This window comes from Lutra lutra, chromosome 14 (assembly GCF_902655055.1).
Source record: "Lutra lutra chromosome 14, mLutLut1.2, whole genome shotgun sequence".
Taxonomy (NCBI): Eukaryota; Metazoa; Chordata; class Mammalia; order Carnivora; family Mustelidae; genus Lutra; species Lutra lutra.
The window spans coordinates 53,350,240-53,366,788 of record NC_062291.1 but is presented as its reverse complement, the minus strand read 5'-3'; the positions used below and the strand labels follow the sequence as shown (position 1 = coordinate 53,366,788).

General features: G+C 43.5%; 1 protein-coding gene across 1 annotated transcript; it reads right to left on the bottom strand.

Annotated features, from left to right (window-relative positions):
- Positions 1-1,159: 1,159 nt before the first annotated feature.
- LOC125085010 (cytochrome c oxidase subunit 4 isoform 1, mitochondrial-like) lies at positions 1,160-2,917 on the bottom strand. Its single transcript, XM_047703116.1, has one exon. The coding sequence runs from the start codon at positions 2,877-2,879 to the stop codon at positions 2,481-2,483; it is 399 nt and encodes a 132-aa protein (XP_047559072.1). The 5' UTR covers positions 2,880-2,917; the 3' UTR covers positions 1,160-2,480.
- Positions 2,918-16,549: the final 13,632 nt, after the last annotated feature.

Here is a 16,549-nt window from a genome sequence, read left to right as displayed (position 1 = left end):
GTTTTGACAGCCTTTCAGGAAGCATGCCACCTACTTCTGCTGCCTTTTTGTTTGCAGGGCTGTGAGTTTCCATTTCTGTCCTCTGGGAAGAATTTATGATTTCCTCCCTAGGACCACCCTCTCCTCTGAGCCCCTGAATGCAAAAGATAGCTCTACTCACCCCCCTGCAGACACTGCAGAGGTATTATTCAAAGTCTGCTCTCCTCCAGCCAGACAGAGCTTTCTCCACTGATGAATAGTGATGATAAAAACAGTGCTTCTATTTTGTTAGGAATCAAAACAAAAACTTTTCCTTGCACTTGAACTACGGAAAATGCAGGTAAGCAAAACAACGTACATAAAACTGCCCATAATCAGAGTGTATCAGTATTCACAAACAACGTGCATTCTTTCAGTCTTTTTCCCATGCATATCTAAACACTTTATTTTCAAGTTGGAGTCTAATCACACTCCACACTACAGTCTTCAGTATATTTTCATTAGTCAGTGAGAAATCACCAGCTTTCCACATCTTTCAATACCTGTTTTTAGCATTGTTTGTGCCCATGGAATTCGATTATGTGGGTACCCTCATTTACTATTTATTTTTATTGTTTTATTATTTAATCAATTCCCTGTTGTTGGGCATTTAAGTTATAATTTTTCACTATTATTAACAATGCTACAGTTATTAACAGCCTTCGGACTCATTCATAATTTTTTCCCTGGGGTCTATGCCTAGCAGATGATTTGCTGGGAGGGCTATGCATATTTTAAAGGTTTTAAAAATTCATATTACCAAATGGCATTCCTAAAAGGCTCTGTCCGTCTGCAGTGGGTGTGGCCTCACCTCATACTTTTCAAGATGCCTTCTCAGGAGATCCTCATACAGCCCTGTATGATAAGGCAGATGTGACCGCACACATTTTGGAAGCCAAGAGAGCTCAAGGGCAAAGAGGTACAAAAAAGTACCCCCAGGTAAGTGAATGAAGTGAATTGCCACAGAAAGATCTGTGTTTGATAAAACAAATCCTAAAGGACAATTAACAAAACAAAGTGACTATGGTAGCTGCTCTAAAGCTCTTCTTTTTGAAAGTAATTAGATCTTGGGGACAACTGTCTATTAAGTGTTTGGCCATAAAACCATGTCATCAGCATATAGGAGGGCACTTACCTTTCTGTTTTCTGTCCTCAGAGCAGACACTTGGAGAGTCAGGAGTTCAGCTCAATCCAAGATTCCAGAATGGTTAAGTGACTTGGCAAAGGCCGCTCAGTGAGTTAGTAGCCAAGTTAGGACTAGAAGCCAGGTCTCCCCACTCCTGGATGACTGCGTTTTGTGACAAACAATGTCCTTCTCAGAGACAGCTGGGTTGTCATCATGAACAGAATCATTCAGTCTTTTACAGTTTTATAGACTAGAGCAAAGACCTGGGATCTTGTTGAAAAGGGAAATTCTAAATTCTGATCCAGTTGGTCTGAGATAGGGCCTCAGGGTCTGCATTTCTACCACATTTCTAGCTGATGTCTAGCATTCAGACCACTCTGAGTCACAAGCAGCTAGGGAATGGCTCAAAGACAAGGCAAATGACCTAGATAAAGACAGGGCTTATAGACAAATAGTATAGCATTTAAATGTCAGTGACTGGAAAGGGAGTTTTTGGTATTTATGAGTCTTAAAATAAAGGTCTTGTCCTTTTTCCATCAGAAACCCTCTGCGAAGAGGCAAACTCAACAGGCTGAAGGCAGGCCTGGGGCTGTGTTGGACAAGTGATGTTCAGACCCACCCATCAAGAGCACAGTAAGTCCCTTTGTTGTGAGGAAGCAGCAGGCGCAAGACGACCAGAATAAAAGCCACTTTGTTTAACATTCCAAAGGCGTTCCCAGTGTCTAGCACAGTCCTCATTAACTACCTGGAGAATTACCAACTTCTCGAATTCTCCACTGGGATGAGAGCCTCCTTCCACTGCCTTTCACCAAACCTTATGACACCTGGATGATAGAAAAGCTACACTTGATGAGAGAAGAGGAAACAGAGCCTGGGCATAGAAACAGAAGAGCTTTGGTCTGTGAGATTTCAAAACCACAGGCATGGCTTACCCTCTTGCGAGTAGAGGCAAAAGATGTTAGCGTTATTGGCAGTCCTGGGCACGGAGCTTTGGGATTGCAATAATAACGATTTTTAAGGCATGGGGAGTAGGCGAGGGGTGCATGGAGGGGTGAGGGGCGGTGTGCAGCCTAGGCCAACCACGGGGCCAGGGAAGCAGCACTGTGAATGCTGGCTGTTTATTTTTTCTTCCACATAAACTGCTCCCTTAATAGCATTCGTACTACAACACAACAGTTTCCAGTAAATAACGCTGAACTGCATGGAGGTGGCAGAACAAGGTGAGCCTCAGATGCGTGAGCAGAGGGTGCTTATTTCGTCTATTTTTTCTTGTCACAGTCCCACTTGGCTGAGAAGCCCTGACGTCCAACATCCTCTGGGTCGGCTTGGCCACCCTTCAGAGATGTGTAGGAACGGGCCGTACACACAGCGCTTTTCTCAGATCAGACCTGGAGTGGGCTCCCCAGAAGAACATGGCGGCGCCCACAGCCGGCTTGCACTTGTTCGTGCTCCTGTTCCTGTCAGCAAAGTTCTCGCTGAACTTAATGAGGCACAATTCAACATCTTCAGCCATGGAGAAGCTGCTCCAGGGGTCCTCCTCCTTTTCTTTCAAGGCCATCCGGCTGGCGGAGAAAATCTTGACGTAGGTCACATCAGGCAAGGGATAGTGGAGCCGGTCGACACAACTTGGCAGAGCATAGTCTCCACTCTTCACATTTCCACGTGCTCGCATGGAGCACACGGAGGAGGAAACGGCACTTTTGCCAGTGAGGCCCAAAAATCTAGTCACCAACATTCTTGCCGCTGTGGTGGGAGCGGCCGCCCCAACCGCCATCTTCGCCCCCTGTGCGCAGCCGCAATCGGAAGAGCGCTGTCTCTTTAAGACTTGGAACCAGGAAGTGCTGGCATTAAAACTAGCATAACGGGATCACAGGGAAGCATCTTAGAGGGTTCAGAATCCTAGCAGTTAAAAGTCATGCTCCGTGGAGTTCTAAAGATTCTATGTGAGCATGTTTCAAGGACTGCTGTTTTCTGTGACGTATTATGGGATGTGGGGTGGTCCTTCCCCTCATTTTAGCATCACTTTGTATCTATGTTATACACTGAGATTCTGAATATTATTTATTTTTGTAGAGGGTTGTGTATTTAAAAATTGTTCTTTTTTAACTTCTTCACTTGACAGGAAAGGAAGGTGACTCTCTGAGACTTAAAGCCGGTTCATGACATAACACTATGGTCTTCACACCACCGCCCCCCCTGCAGTGGTGCCATGTTATTGTAAATCAAACGGGACTCAGAAAACCTGGCCGGATTGGATTCTTTTCTCTCCGAGAGGCTCATTTATTTTTCTCCAGTTCTCAAAACCCAAACTAGTACCCAGATTTATATTTCATGTACACCATGGTCTGGAAATATGACTGACCTGAGTTGTGATGGACAGGGTTGTCTGTGTGGTGTGATACCTGCCCATCTAACTGGAATTCCCATCATGGGTTGGGCCAGCAGTTTTCAAATGAACTCAGGTGTCAGTGCACCTGTGGAACACCAGAAATTATCAACTTACTTAATTCCATCAGACAAACAAGAAGCCACTCTGCCAGCAGAAAAGCCAGCTGGTAAAGCACAAAGAATAACTTTGTAAACACAAACACTGCATTAGTCATTAGGACCAGTCACACAAATTTTTGTTCACCGGGGCACATGGTGAGCTTGCACTTCCCCCATTTGCTTTCATAGGCATTGCCATATAGCATGGTTTGGCCAAAGAAATGTGAATGGAAGCTTTTATTTTTCTTAATTTTATTTATTTGAGAGAGAGAGAGAGCCTGAGAAGGGGAAGGTCAGAGGGAGAAGCAGACCCCTTCACTGAGCAGGGAGCCCAATGCGGGACTCCATCCTGAGACTCCAGGATCATGACCTGAGCTGAAGGCAGTCGCTCAAACAACTGAGCCACCCAGGCACCTGAATGGAAGCTTTTAAAATCAGTGCATGATGCTCCTCATTCCCTTCCCTATAGTATAGTCTTCATGAGTCTATGTTGAGATGGAGACCTTGTTCACCAGAGTCACAGAGTTGCTACAATAAGTAGGCTCCTTTGCCAACATACATCAAACATGGTATGAACAAGAAATACATCTGTGTGTTTAAGTCATTAATAGTTTAGAGTTTTGTTACCATAGCAAAACCAGCCAATTCTAACTGATATAAATCATTAAAAATAAAGTAATGAGCTGTTAAATGGAGCACTGCTGATTTCCTCCTAACTTGTCTGTTAATTCACTTGTTCATCTCCAACTTTAGAGATCCACTACCTAATAGCCACATGATTGGAAAATTCATATTAAAAAGATTTAGACCTGTATGGGAAAAATTATACTAAATGGATAATAACTCTATGACTTGCTGAAAGCTTCTGAATTATCTTACATTCACTAAAATACACCACAAAGACAGCACAACAAATGACAAAATCATATATGATATTTAATGATATCAAATACCAAAATCAATGATATTTAATGCACCTTAAATTAGTATTAATGGCATCTGAACCATTAATTTCCATTTATCATCCCTTATCCAAGAGGACTTCTTCAGGATTACTCTTCTTAACATGTTAAGAGATTTTTCTCCTGAGTCTGGATCTCTATTTCAGGCTCCATGCCTTTCTGATTTAATGACAAAAAGTAGTTGCTATTCATCTCCCCTTGTCCTGATATCGTACCAGATAACTAAAATAATTTGGGTTTCTGAGACTGAAATTATTTTGTGCAATCCATATTTAATTTTGCTCTCAAGCTTTCTTGTTGGTATATGCTCCTAAGTGCTGCTCATGCCAATGTCACATCAGCTTTTATGTGGCTTTCAAGAAATTTGGTACCAACTATGGTTCTAATTTCACATAACTGTATGTCTCTAAATAACTAACTTAGCCTTAAGTCCTAATTCCTAATTGCTGAAAGAGGGAGGATCTGATTGGCTCAACTTGAGCCAGGTGTTTACTCTTGATGCAATCAGTTGTAGGCAGAAGAGGATCATGTGGTACACAGTGCTGCCTTTCCCTAGCTATAAGGAAGATGGAATCCCAGAGAGGAGAACAAAGGACATTAGGGCCTCTTTAGCACAGAGAAAGGTGTATACTTAGCAGAAAATGCGTGCGGTTACAACAACAAACATTTATAGAAGCAAATTGCATATTCTAGAATTCCATGTGAGGGATTGGAAAAAAGTTATTGTTTCATTTCTTGCCTGTTCATTTTGTTGGCTATTAGCATTCACTAGTGGAAAGCAACAGTGGGTGCCAAAAATATAAGAACAATTTACCAGAGAACTTTAAGTAAAATTTTTATCCACCAATTTATTATTTTTTGTATAAATTGGGAAAATCTTTAAAAAATTTTTTTTTTATTTTAGTGGTCTAACACTTTGAGCTGGCTTTTAGGATATTTTAGAAGCATTGAGTCAGACAATAAAAGCAAGAGCATTATTTTCATAAGCCTCAAGTGGTCATGAGGGTAGGGAAAAAGCAGAGGTTCTCATGATTTTCTGTCCATAGAGTCATTTGGGGACCTTAAAAACAATGTAATATCCTCACACACACCCCAGAATGACAACCCAAGAAAACTGATGATACGAAGTTTGGGTGAAGATGTGGAATAACTGGAACTCTCATACAGTTCAGATAGGAAGTATAAATTGGTACAGTCACTTGAAGTAATTGTTTCACAGTGTCTATTAGAGCCGAACACAGGTATACCCAAAGGACCCAGCAATTCCATTCCTAAGTATACACTCAAAAGAAATGCTTGCACATTTTCACTAAAAGTTATATGCTAGAAGATACACGATTTATAATATCCTTAAACTGGAAACTACCCAAATGTCCATCAATAGTAGAATGAATCACAAATCGTGGTATATTCACACAATGAAATAACTGTTCTGCAATGGGAATGAACTATAGCAAACCATAGCAAACAATATGGATGAATTTTAAAAGCATAATTTGGAGCAAAAGAAGTAAGTCATAAAAGAGGACATTCTATGTATTCCATTTACATAAAATACAAAAACAGGCAAAAGCAACCTATGTTTTGGAAATCAGGATAGCAATTCTCTTTGGTGGGAGTTTTAGGTGCTGGACATCTTCTGATTCTTGGTCTGGGCTGATGGGTGTTAGTGAAAATTCATTAACATCTACATTTACAATTGATTCACTTTTACGAGTATATGTTGCACTTGGATGAAAAAATCTTTTTAAAAAATCAGTGATGCTTGGGATGCCTGGGTGGCTCAGTTGCTTAAGCAGCTGCCTTCGGCTCAGGTCATGATCCCAGCATCCTGGAATTGAGTCCTGCATCAGGCTCCTTGCTCGGTGGGGAGCCTGCTTCTCCCTCTGCCTCAGCCTGCCACTCTGTCTGCCTGTGCTTGCTCTCGCTCTCTCTCTCTCTCTCTGACAAATAAATAAATAAAATCTTTAAAAAAAAATCAGTGATGCTTGGACCCCACTCTAGACTACTTCTGACTCTCTGGAGGTGGAGACTGAGTGCAGCATTTTACAAAGCCCTCTGGACAATCTTCATTTATAGTCAGGGGTGTGAGCTACTTATTGGTCAGTAGATTGAACCCTGGCCTGAGAACTGGGAAACCTGGAACTTGATTCTGGCCTCAGGTAAATCAATCTCCTGCTCTGGGCCTTGGTTACCAAGTGACTTAGCAGGTGACTATAAGGTCCGTCCCAGACCTGTTGATCCTAAGGAATTAGCATGACTCTGTTAATCCAGTAGATTAGTTGACATAATAAGTTCTAAAGAGGATATAATGGAAAATAGATTTGGTGTGGAGGCATGTGCCAGGATTGTGCTCCAGCTGTTTATTGGCCCAGCACAATAGTACGTCCAAGTAGGGTTGGTGTCCAGATGAAGTATAGAGGCAATGGAAACCTACCTTAGTCTCTTTCACAATTTTACCTGGAGATGGAACCAAGTAGAATTTTAAAAAAAATTTTAATCCCAGTATAGTTAATATACAGTGTTATATTAGTTTCAGGTACAATCCCAAGTGGAAATTGAATTAACTTTTTTATAGTTTGATCTCATCATCACTTTGGAATAGGCTATGAATAGTCCAGGAAATAAAATTGCAAAAAATATCAATACTTGATGGAATCCTTTAGGTCATTTGGTTTAGTAGTTTGCAACCATTTAAAAATAAACTGCCCCCCCAATAAATAAGCTCTCCCCCATGGTTTTTCAAATTAAATTTATGCAGAATCCCAAATTATACCCAAATAACAGAAATGAATAGGTCCCTAGGGAGTTAAAATGTTTGTTGTGGTTTTTTTTTTTTTTTAGTGAATAATATTTCATTTCTTGAGGAACAACTTATATGATCCAACTTTCTAATTTTATAATTAGGTGAATGAGATCCAAACAAGAGAAATGACTTGTCTGAGTCACACATTAATTAGTGACAGAGTCAGAGTGAATCCTGTCTCCTGATGTGGTGATTTTTTTTTAAGATTTTATTTATTTATTTGATATCAAGAGACACAGGAAGAGAGGGAACACAAGCAAGGGGAGTGGGAGAGGGAGAAGCAGGCTTCCTGCTGAGCAGGGAGCCCGAGGCAGGGCTGGATCCCAGGACCCTGGGATCACAACCTGAGCTGAAGGCAGATGCTTAACGACTGAGCCACTCAGGCACCCCTGATGTAGTGATTCTTCTGTGCATTCAGTAAGCATCTGCTGAGCATCTACATGTGCCAAGTACTTTGCCAGGCTTGTGAGATCTGATGGTGAACAAGCCATAGTGAGCATGGAGTTGCCAGTACTTCATCTGGGCCTTGTCACTGAGGTCTGAGCTGGTGTCTGTCACCTTCATCTCTGATTATTCCAGGAGTAGAGTCTGGCTCTCCACAGTCACCCTTGGGATGGCACTGATGGCACAGGACTCTGAAGAGGCTCTCCTCTCTGAGGATGCTTTGGGGGTGGTTCAAGATGGGCTTGGCTGCAGGTGTTAATGTGGGGGCGGGGTGCCACTCCAGGTTGGCCATAACTAAAGGGTATCGCACAGACTGGGAATCAATGCCAAGAAATGGCTGTGCCTTGGAACACTGACCATTAGCTAACTGATGATGAGGAATGCCTAGACTTGTGACTCATTACTTTAGTTGGGCCATGGATCTTGGCTGAAGACAGGACCCTTTCTGTTCTAGAAACAGCTGTGGTTTGAGAACCTGTGTTATAAGTAAAGATTCATGAGAAATGAGGGAGTATGACTTAGGGTCTGTGTTGCTAGATCACATCTACCACCATAGTATTTTTTACATGGTACATTACAAAGCCCCTGGTACTCCTATAATCTTTTTTTTTTTTAAAGATTTTATTTATTTATTTGACAGACAGAGATCACAAGTAGGCAGAGAGGCAGGCAAAAAGAGAGGAGGAAGCAGGCTCCCTGCTGAACAGAGAGCCCGATGCGGGGCTCTATCCCAGGACCTTGAGATCATGATCTGAGCTGAAGGCAGAGGCTTTAACCCACTGAGCCACCCAGGCGCCCCCATAGTACTCCTACCAGGCCGCCCAGGACCACTTGAGCTGGGGCAGGTGGGATGCATGGAAGGTCTTGGTATCATGGCTCAGTGAATCCTTGCCACTTGTTCCCTCCAAACTGCTCATATCTCTTTAGTTTAATATTGATAGTCTGTATAAGATAGTATTCTAATAAAGATTTCTGGGACTAAAAATGTTTGACAACCACTGCCCTACCCAAAAGCTTTCTTGATGACCAGTGAGAATCAGTCTATTATTATTATTATTTTATCTTCATGAATACAATCTCACAACCTTTCTAGATTGGGAAAGTCTGCCTTACATAAAAAATTAAGTCCCTGTGTGGCAGTTGAAGTCTGTTCTAAACATCTCTATAATCTTGGAAGTGGGAGGTGGGACTAGCTGATGGCCAGAGCAGCTGTAGACATAGCCATGGTGTGTCTGCCCTGTCCTCAGCCTGCCTTCCCACCCCTTACTCCCATCCTGACTTTGCTCCTTATCTTGGGCTCTCAGGTTCCTTCCTCTTCCTACAGTATCTCGACTAACCAGTCACCTGCCTATGGCTACAGGGTGCTGCTGGGAGGTGTCTTTGCTTATTTCTGGAAACCTATAACCACATCATTAGGTTGAGATACAAATAGGGTCACATTTCAATCTCTTTTTTTCTAGTTAGTTGCTCTAGCTCCTCTTCTCTTAGGAGCAAAAAGACTGATACCCGCTTTTGAAGCTTATCTCCTTCAGAATTAGCCAAAAATTACAAGTGGCTATCAATACTGTTTCCAAATCTAGACAGAGAGAGTATGGGAATGCTCTATCATTCCAACGGTGTCACTTTTTTCATTACGGCATTCCATCTCTCACTGTGTGCAGACATTTGTCCAATGGTGCAGAGAGCTGTGAGTGATCACAGCAGGTCTTTGACCCAGGGTCATGGTTTTCAGCTCTCTCCTGTGTTCTGTGGATGCTTCCAAAGTGTGACACTGGTCAGGGTGGTTGGGGTCTAAGGGACTCTGTGTCCTGTGTTCTCACCCTGTGCCACACCCATTGCCTTAACTTTGTGTTAAACTCAGGACACCAGTCCAGGGCTTTTCCATTTGGGGAAGTCCCTTCTGGGCCATTTGTGTCCTTTCCTGCGAGCTGGGCCATAGTCAGGGCTCATGGCTTCTACCCTTCTGCTCTGGGAAGAGAAGTGTGGTTGTGGTCCCTTCCCTTCCAGAAGGGCTTCTTTGCAAATTGCTTCTCATCTTCTCCTGGCTCCCCTGCTCTGGGACTCTACAGACAGAGGTGCAGGGAGTGGGGAGCCTTGACGAGACCACAGGAAAGAGTCCCCATTCCTCCCCTTTCCTGGACAAGGGGTCACTCAAGTAATTTTTCCCATTAAGACAAAAATTTGCTCCAAGGTGACTAACTGCCTCTACCTCTGGACACAGAAAAGGCTGGCATTGCATAATTTCCCTCAGCAGTCACCCCTTTACAAATAATACATTAACAGCAGTGACTGTGGCCAGGAGTGACTCAATATGTCACACCCTGGGGCATTCAGATCCGATTCAGACAATCTGCTTTTTCTTAAACAGGCTCAGACCTTTCCTGTTTTTAGGCCTGTGCTCTACTTCTTTCTCTCATTTCCAGAAATGTTTTCTCTTCAATCTCTCTTTCTTTTTTTGAAGATTTTATTTATTTATTTTACAGAGAGAGTGAGAGCACAAACCAGGGGGGCAACAGAGGGAGAAGAAGGCTTACCACTGACCAGGGAGACCAATGCAGGGCTTGATCCCAGAACTCTGGGATCATGACCTGAGCTGAAGGCAGACACTTAATCAACTGAGCCACCCAGGTGCCCCCCTCCTCAATCTCTACACATAAATGCTGTCCATCCTTCAGACCCACTCAGAAACCCTGTCCAGACCCACTCAGCTTTTCCTGGTACCTAAATTGAAGGCCACAAAACAACCACTTCTCCCTCTTCCTGCCCTTTGGTTCTGTCTCATTGGCTGCACTCCCGTGGCCTCCCTCGCTTTCAAGTCAGGTGGTATAGCAGGGTGGAGCTGCTTGGTCTGAATCCTGGCTCACCATGTTTTGGCTATGTGGTTTTATGAAATGTACTCAGCCTTTCTAAACCTTAGCTGTAAAATGAGGGTGCTGATAGTTCTTGCTTCATGGAGTTATTGTAATAACCATGGATAAACCATGCCTGGTACATAGAAAGTTATTCATTCAATAAGTATTTATTGTGGGACTACTGTGTCTTTGATGGACAGACCACATTCCTGCCTTCATGGAGCTTACATGTTAGTGGGAAGGAAACACAAGAAACAATAACAGCAAGAGCTGTCCTATATTAAGCAGTTTCTATATGCCTGTCATTGCTCTAGGTATTTTCATTACTTTTTCTCTTTTGTCCTCACAAAAACACTCTGCACTCCATGCAATTATTATCTACCAGTAGACAGGAAGCTCAGGGAGTCACTAATTTACCCAAAATCACACAGCTAGGTAGTGGTGAAGCTAGGACTGGAATCCAGACAGTAAGACTTCAAAGCCTGTCCTTAAGTGTCCTTCCCCAGGAGGGAGGGAAGAGAGTGAAGGTGTGTGTATAGGGGGAAAGGGAGATAGGACTCTTGAAAAAGTGACACTGAGCTGGGGAAGGTCGGAGAGGGAGGGGGAAGGGCAAATACAGAAACTCTGAGGCAGGAACGAGCTAGTCTTGGGCGGACTGGTCGGTCTAGTCAGACCTAGTGACTGAGGGTAAGTGCATAAGGTGAGGTTGAGGAGCCATCAATACTGATGATTTTCTCTGCTGTCAGTTTCCAGCCTTTACAATTATAGTTCTTGTGTCTCCTGGTAGCCTATGAGGCAGAGACCGTGAGTCTTGTTCATATTTGTATATGCCCACAGGGCCCAGCTCTGTGCCTTATTAAATAATAGGCATTTAATATTTTGTTGTTATTGAATTAGATTTTCAATCTAATTGGGAAAACATAGGCTCTGCCAAAAATGAGAGCTGGCTTTGTGTTCCGACGCAGCCACTTCCTAGCATCCATGGGCAGCTCACTCTCTCTTTCAAATCTGTTCTCTCATTTGCCACATGCAGAGGTCACATTTCCTTTATGGAATTTTTTTCAGGATTAAGAGATAGAATACAGATAAAGCAGCTGGTGCATGGTAGATATTCAATAATTCCTACTTCTTAACCCTTCACCTTCTCCGAATACTCTTGTTCTCTTAACCTTAGAAGCATCTCCCAATCACCCCCTAAGAAATTTTTTTTTTTTAATTCCTTGAATGCTTTAGTAAACTGGCCTATCATATACCCCAGATGATGTCCATGGGCAAAATGGCCCCTTCCTAATGTCTGAGCTCTGTAGAAGCTTGAGGGATAACCCTGGATTGACTTGTCCTGGCCAATCCTTGCTCCAAATGTTCCTTGTGGGGTTTGCCTTGACTATGAGCTAAGATTTCAGAACTGTGCATTGCCTTGAAGCTCACCCAACCAGGGTCTAACTCTCAGCCCACTGATGCCAGCCAATTGGGGACCACAGAGGCCACTTAGTGGAGAGACAGGCTGTAGCTGGCACCCGGGCCAAGCATGCAGTGTGATGGCCTTCTCCTTGCAAACTAGGCCTTTTAGGAGACCTTGTGGTCCCTCCTGTAGGCGAATAATTCTTAGCTTAGCTTGTGGTCAGTTCCTGGATGACACCCTTCAAAGGGAGGTTACCCTTTTATTGTTGGTCACTTTCACTCCCCCCACTGGGAGCCTTTCCCTTCTCTTGCCTGTGACCTAAGACCTAAAACTTGATTCCTTGTTCCTCCTTCTGCCTCAAACTTGTTTGGTGGTGAATCATCTGAAGCATATGACCCTTCCAGAGCTAAATTTGACTCCCCTGCTAGGAATTTCAGTGTGTACGTGATATGTCAGAAAGCAATTTACAGGTGTGCTCCAAAGTCTCGGAGTCCAGTGTCGCCTGCCTATATGGACTCCAGTGATCTCCTGGTGTGTTGAGTGACTTTCTCAGCCCCAGCTTTTAGTACAATCTACTCTTTGCTGGCTGGACCTCAAGTCCAGCTTTTCTGCAGCCACTAGTTGCTCTTGGTTCCTTCTCTTGGATTCCACACTCACTCAGAAACCTGTCCTGTTTCTTCCACCTGGGCTCTGGAGCCTGGGGAAAGTTTTATTAGCATCCATCATCTCACTCAACTTCAAATGGTTATCTTTTTTGTAGGCAGGTAGGCACTCAGTCTCAGGCCTTCCTTTTCCTTTTCCTTCCACTTCACTCAAAGAAGAATTTATATTTACAAAACAACTCGACGTACAATAGAATTATTGTTAGTTTCAACAAAAACACAGAAGGTCCAAAACTTTGATTGAAACTGACTACTCCTCAGGCCATATGGCAGTTACCATATAAACATTTGTATATTTGCTTTCAAATATATTTAATTCATTCAAATTGAATTAGTTTTTGATTAATCTACCAAGTTATAGGCTTTTCAGAAACCCAACTGAACGGCTTCGTGTTTATGTCTCAGCTAAGATGCTTTCTGCCTTATCACTTACAAATACTTCTGTAGGAGGGTAGGAGATCCTTTTTCTCAGTCCTTTCAAATGGAGCAGGTGCTGATGGGCTGGGGTAGAAAGAGGTAATAGTCATGATCATGGGAAGGCAGAAGCTGGCCTGCAATTTGATCGAAGCTGCAACCTTATCTATCACGCACCAGATTAACTGTAACAGAATCAGTGGGCCTTCTGGCATTACAGCTGTGGGCACACAGATTTGGCAACTGTCACAATGACCAGCACAGCTCAATATAGAAACCATGTGCTTAGTAGGCGCTAGAGGCAGGGGCTGTGGCCCATTTAATTTTGCAGTGCCAGTGCCTGGGCCTGGTACATTGTTGGTACTCAATAAATATTTGTTCAACAAATGAATAAATCAAGATATGGACTATATATAAACACTATACGAATTTTAGAAGAAAGATATTTTATCCTTTCTCAGGGCCTTGAAGGATGAGACATGAGATAGTTGTATAATACGTTACTAGGTAGAGAACAATCTAGAAAAACAACTGAGACTGAGAAACTATCATCATACCTCTGAGAAGATGGACATAGTTGTTCATCTTGGGGCATGAAGAGTCACAAATGCTGTTTCTTTGTTAAGCAAATGTAAGCAGACACCTATTGGCCTGGGAGGAAGGTGTAACCGGGACCACCTGTTTAGTGGCTTCTCCCTCTGGTTTGTGGCACTTGAAGAAGGTTGGGTCAATTTGCATACAAGCCCCCCCCCCTTTAAAGGCCCTTCTGAAGACAAAGGATGGGAGTGGGGTTTGGAAGTGAGGGAAATCTGCTGAGTGTGGACCAGGGTGGTCAGGACTTTGAACTGACTAGCAGAATATTACTCCATGGAGGGACTTAACCTGAGGAATAGAGGAGTCTGTCTTATGACTGGGGCTTTATCTGTCTTAATGATGGCTATGGAAGTCACTAGATTAAAGTTCTGAGGGCATGTCTCAGCAGAGAGCTGTGATTGTAAGGGCTGTAGCCAGCAACCTGAATTAGGAGCTGGACCAGGCCCTGACCATGGGGCTGACGAAAAGCAAGCAAGTGTCTGCGTGAGGCAGTGAGCAGGTTTCCTTTTCCTGTTTTTCTTTTCTCTTTTCCTTTCCCTTTCCCCTTTTCTTTTTCCTTTCTCCATTCCCTCCCCACCTCCCCTTCTCTTAGCTCCTGTCCCCTCCCATCTCTTCCTCTCCCCACCTTTTCTTTTCTTTTTAAAAAGACTTATTTATTTGAGAGGTGGGGAGAGAGCAGAAGCCTAAGGAGGGAGAGAGACTCTTAAGCAGACTCTGTGCTGAGCCCAGAGCCCAATGCAGGGCTCAATCTCACAACCCTGAGATCATCACCTGAACCGAAACCAAAAGTTGGAGGGCTAAACAACTATGCACTACCCAGAGCCCCCAGATTAGATTTTCTAGCTGGTGTTTTATTTGTACTTAAAAAGCCACTGGTATGCTTGTACAAATTTTAGGAGAACATAAAGAGGGAAATGCAATTCTAATAGGAGGTCTAATAAGACCTCCAGGGGATTAATTGGGGAAAAAAAATGACTAGGTTTGTGTTCCAAGCTAATAAACTAGGTCACACCAGTTACAGGTTGAGAAGCAGAGGATGTGTGTTAGGTGGGAGGCATCAAATGAGCACAGGTGTGGAAATGGAAACAAGGCCCAGAATGTGCATATTCCTAGGAGGCCATGGCGTGTAGACCCAGGACGTCATTGTGATGATGCCATGGGGGATAGATAGTTGGGAGGGGCAGAAGGCTGGATGGAGGGAGGCTAGCTGGAGGCTTGCTTCTAGGGGAAGGCTATCTGATGCCTTGTGGACAGACTGTGGCACAGTGTCACATCTCAGGCCCTCCGTGAGGAGGCAGTTCACTTTTACCCAGCTTCTCGTGCTACTCAGGTCTTCAATGAATTGGATGAGTTTACCCATGTCAGGTGGGGCAATCTGCCTTACTCAGTCTACCAATTCACATGTTAAATCTCATCTAGAAACACCTTCGCAGAAACACCCAGAATAATGTTTAACCATTGGGGGTTGTTTAACCACTGGGGGCCCTGTGGACCAGTCAAGTTGACACATCTAATTAACCATCACAGAGTGTTAGGTGCAAAGGGGTCTGTGGTTGTAGGGAACACTGTCAGCTGCCTACCCATTCTCCTCTGCCTTCCTGCTACAGCTCCAGTTTTGTTCAGGAATAGATTTCTGCTCTACACAGCCACGTACTTTAGGGAAGCTGACCCACCTCCAGTTCGAGAAGGACTGCTCAGAAGGAAATGCCATGTCTTCTGTCAGTGATTGACTCAGGAGTTGCTGTGTGACCTGATTCCGGCCAGGGTTCTTGCAGGGAAGTTCTTCTCATGAAGAAATGATCTTTTCCCTTCCTCTCACATGTCCCAGTCCTGCGTGATGCCTAGAACTGCCATCTCAGATGGGCCTGACAAGGCAGCTGTAACTGGAATGCCAGAATAGAACGATGTGAGGAAAAATCTCCAAAGCCTATTTACTTTGCTGAATGTCTGTTTTGTGAAGTATCAACTTTCTTCTTGTTCATCCTAGTTTCGAGTCAGAATTTCTGTCACTTGCAGCTATATCCTACCTATTAGAATCATGAGATGAGACTGGGGGCTTGACCTAAAGTATATGAGGTTTTCTTTATTCTGGAACTTCTCAGCGCAACAGCTTTTATTATGTGGGCAGGTTCACAAATATCCAAGAGTAGCCTGTGATGGGCAGCATTTCCCAAACAAGCACGACTGTGCAAACCTGAGTAGAGAAGGAACCTGTGAGCCTGATCTTCTACAGAAACACTGGCACAGGCCATGGGGAGACTTGTGGGACTTCATGCAGGCAGATGATAGCCTTGTGTGCCCAGTAAACCCCACCTTTCACTCTCCAACCAAGCCAACGATTATGTCTCCTATGCTCACAAAATTTAAGGAAACTCAGAAGTAGCTCTTCAGGAAAAGGTTACAAGCCCTGACTGACTCTGCTAACTCATCTCTTAGTCTCCTTCTCAAATTCTGTGGGGCTTGTAGGATTTGGTATATTCATCTCTGAGCTTTGAACAAAATTTCCCTTATTTTAGTCACTTGCCAACATCTGTGAATGAAATTGAAGTTGGCAAGATACACACACACACACATGTCTTTGACCCATCTTTTTCTGGAGTTAGTTATTTTAAAAAGCCAGTTGAATGAATCCTTGCTCAGTGGGTCTCTAACATTCAAGTTTTACTCAGATTCTGACTACATATGCTATTTCTCTGGTTTTTGTCGTTGTTGTTTTGGTCCATGGGCCCCAGGGAAATGTTAGAATGTTATCCGTTAGTGACAGGGTAGACACAATGTCATC

Coding starts and splice junctions, on each gene's coding strand:
- LOC125085010 (XM_047703116.1), bottom strand. CDS start 2,879: ATGTTGGTGACTAGATTTTTGGGCCTCACTGGCAAAAGTGCCGTTTCC.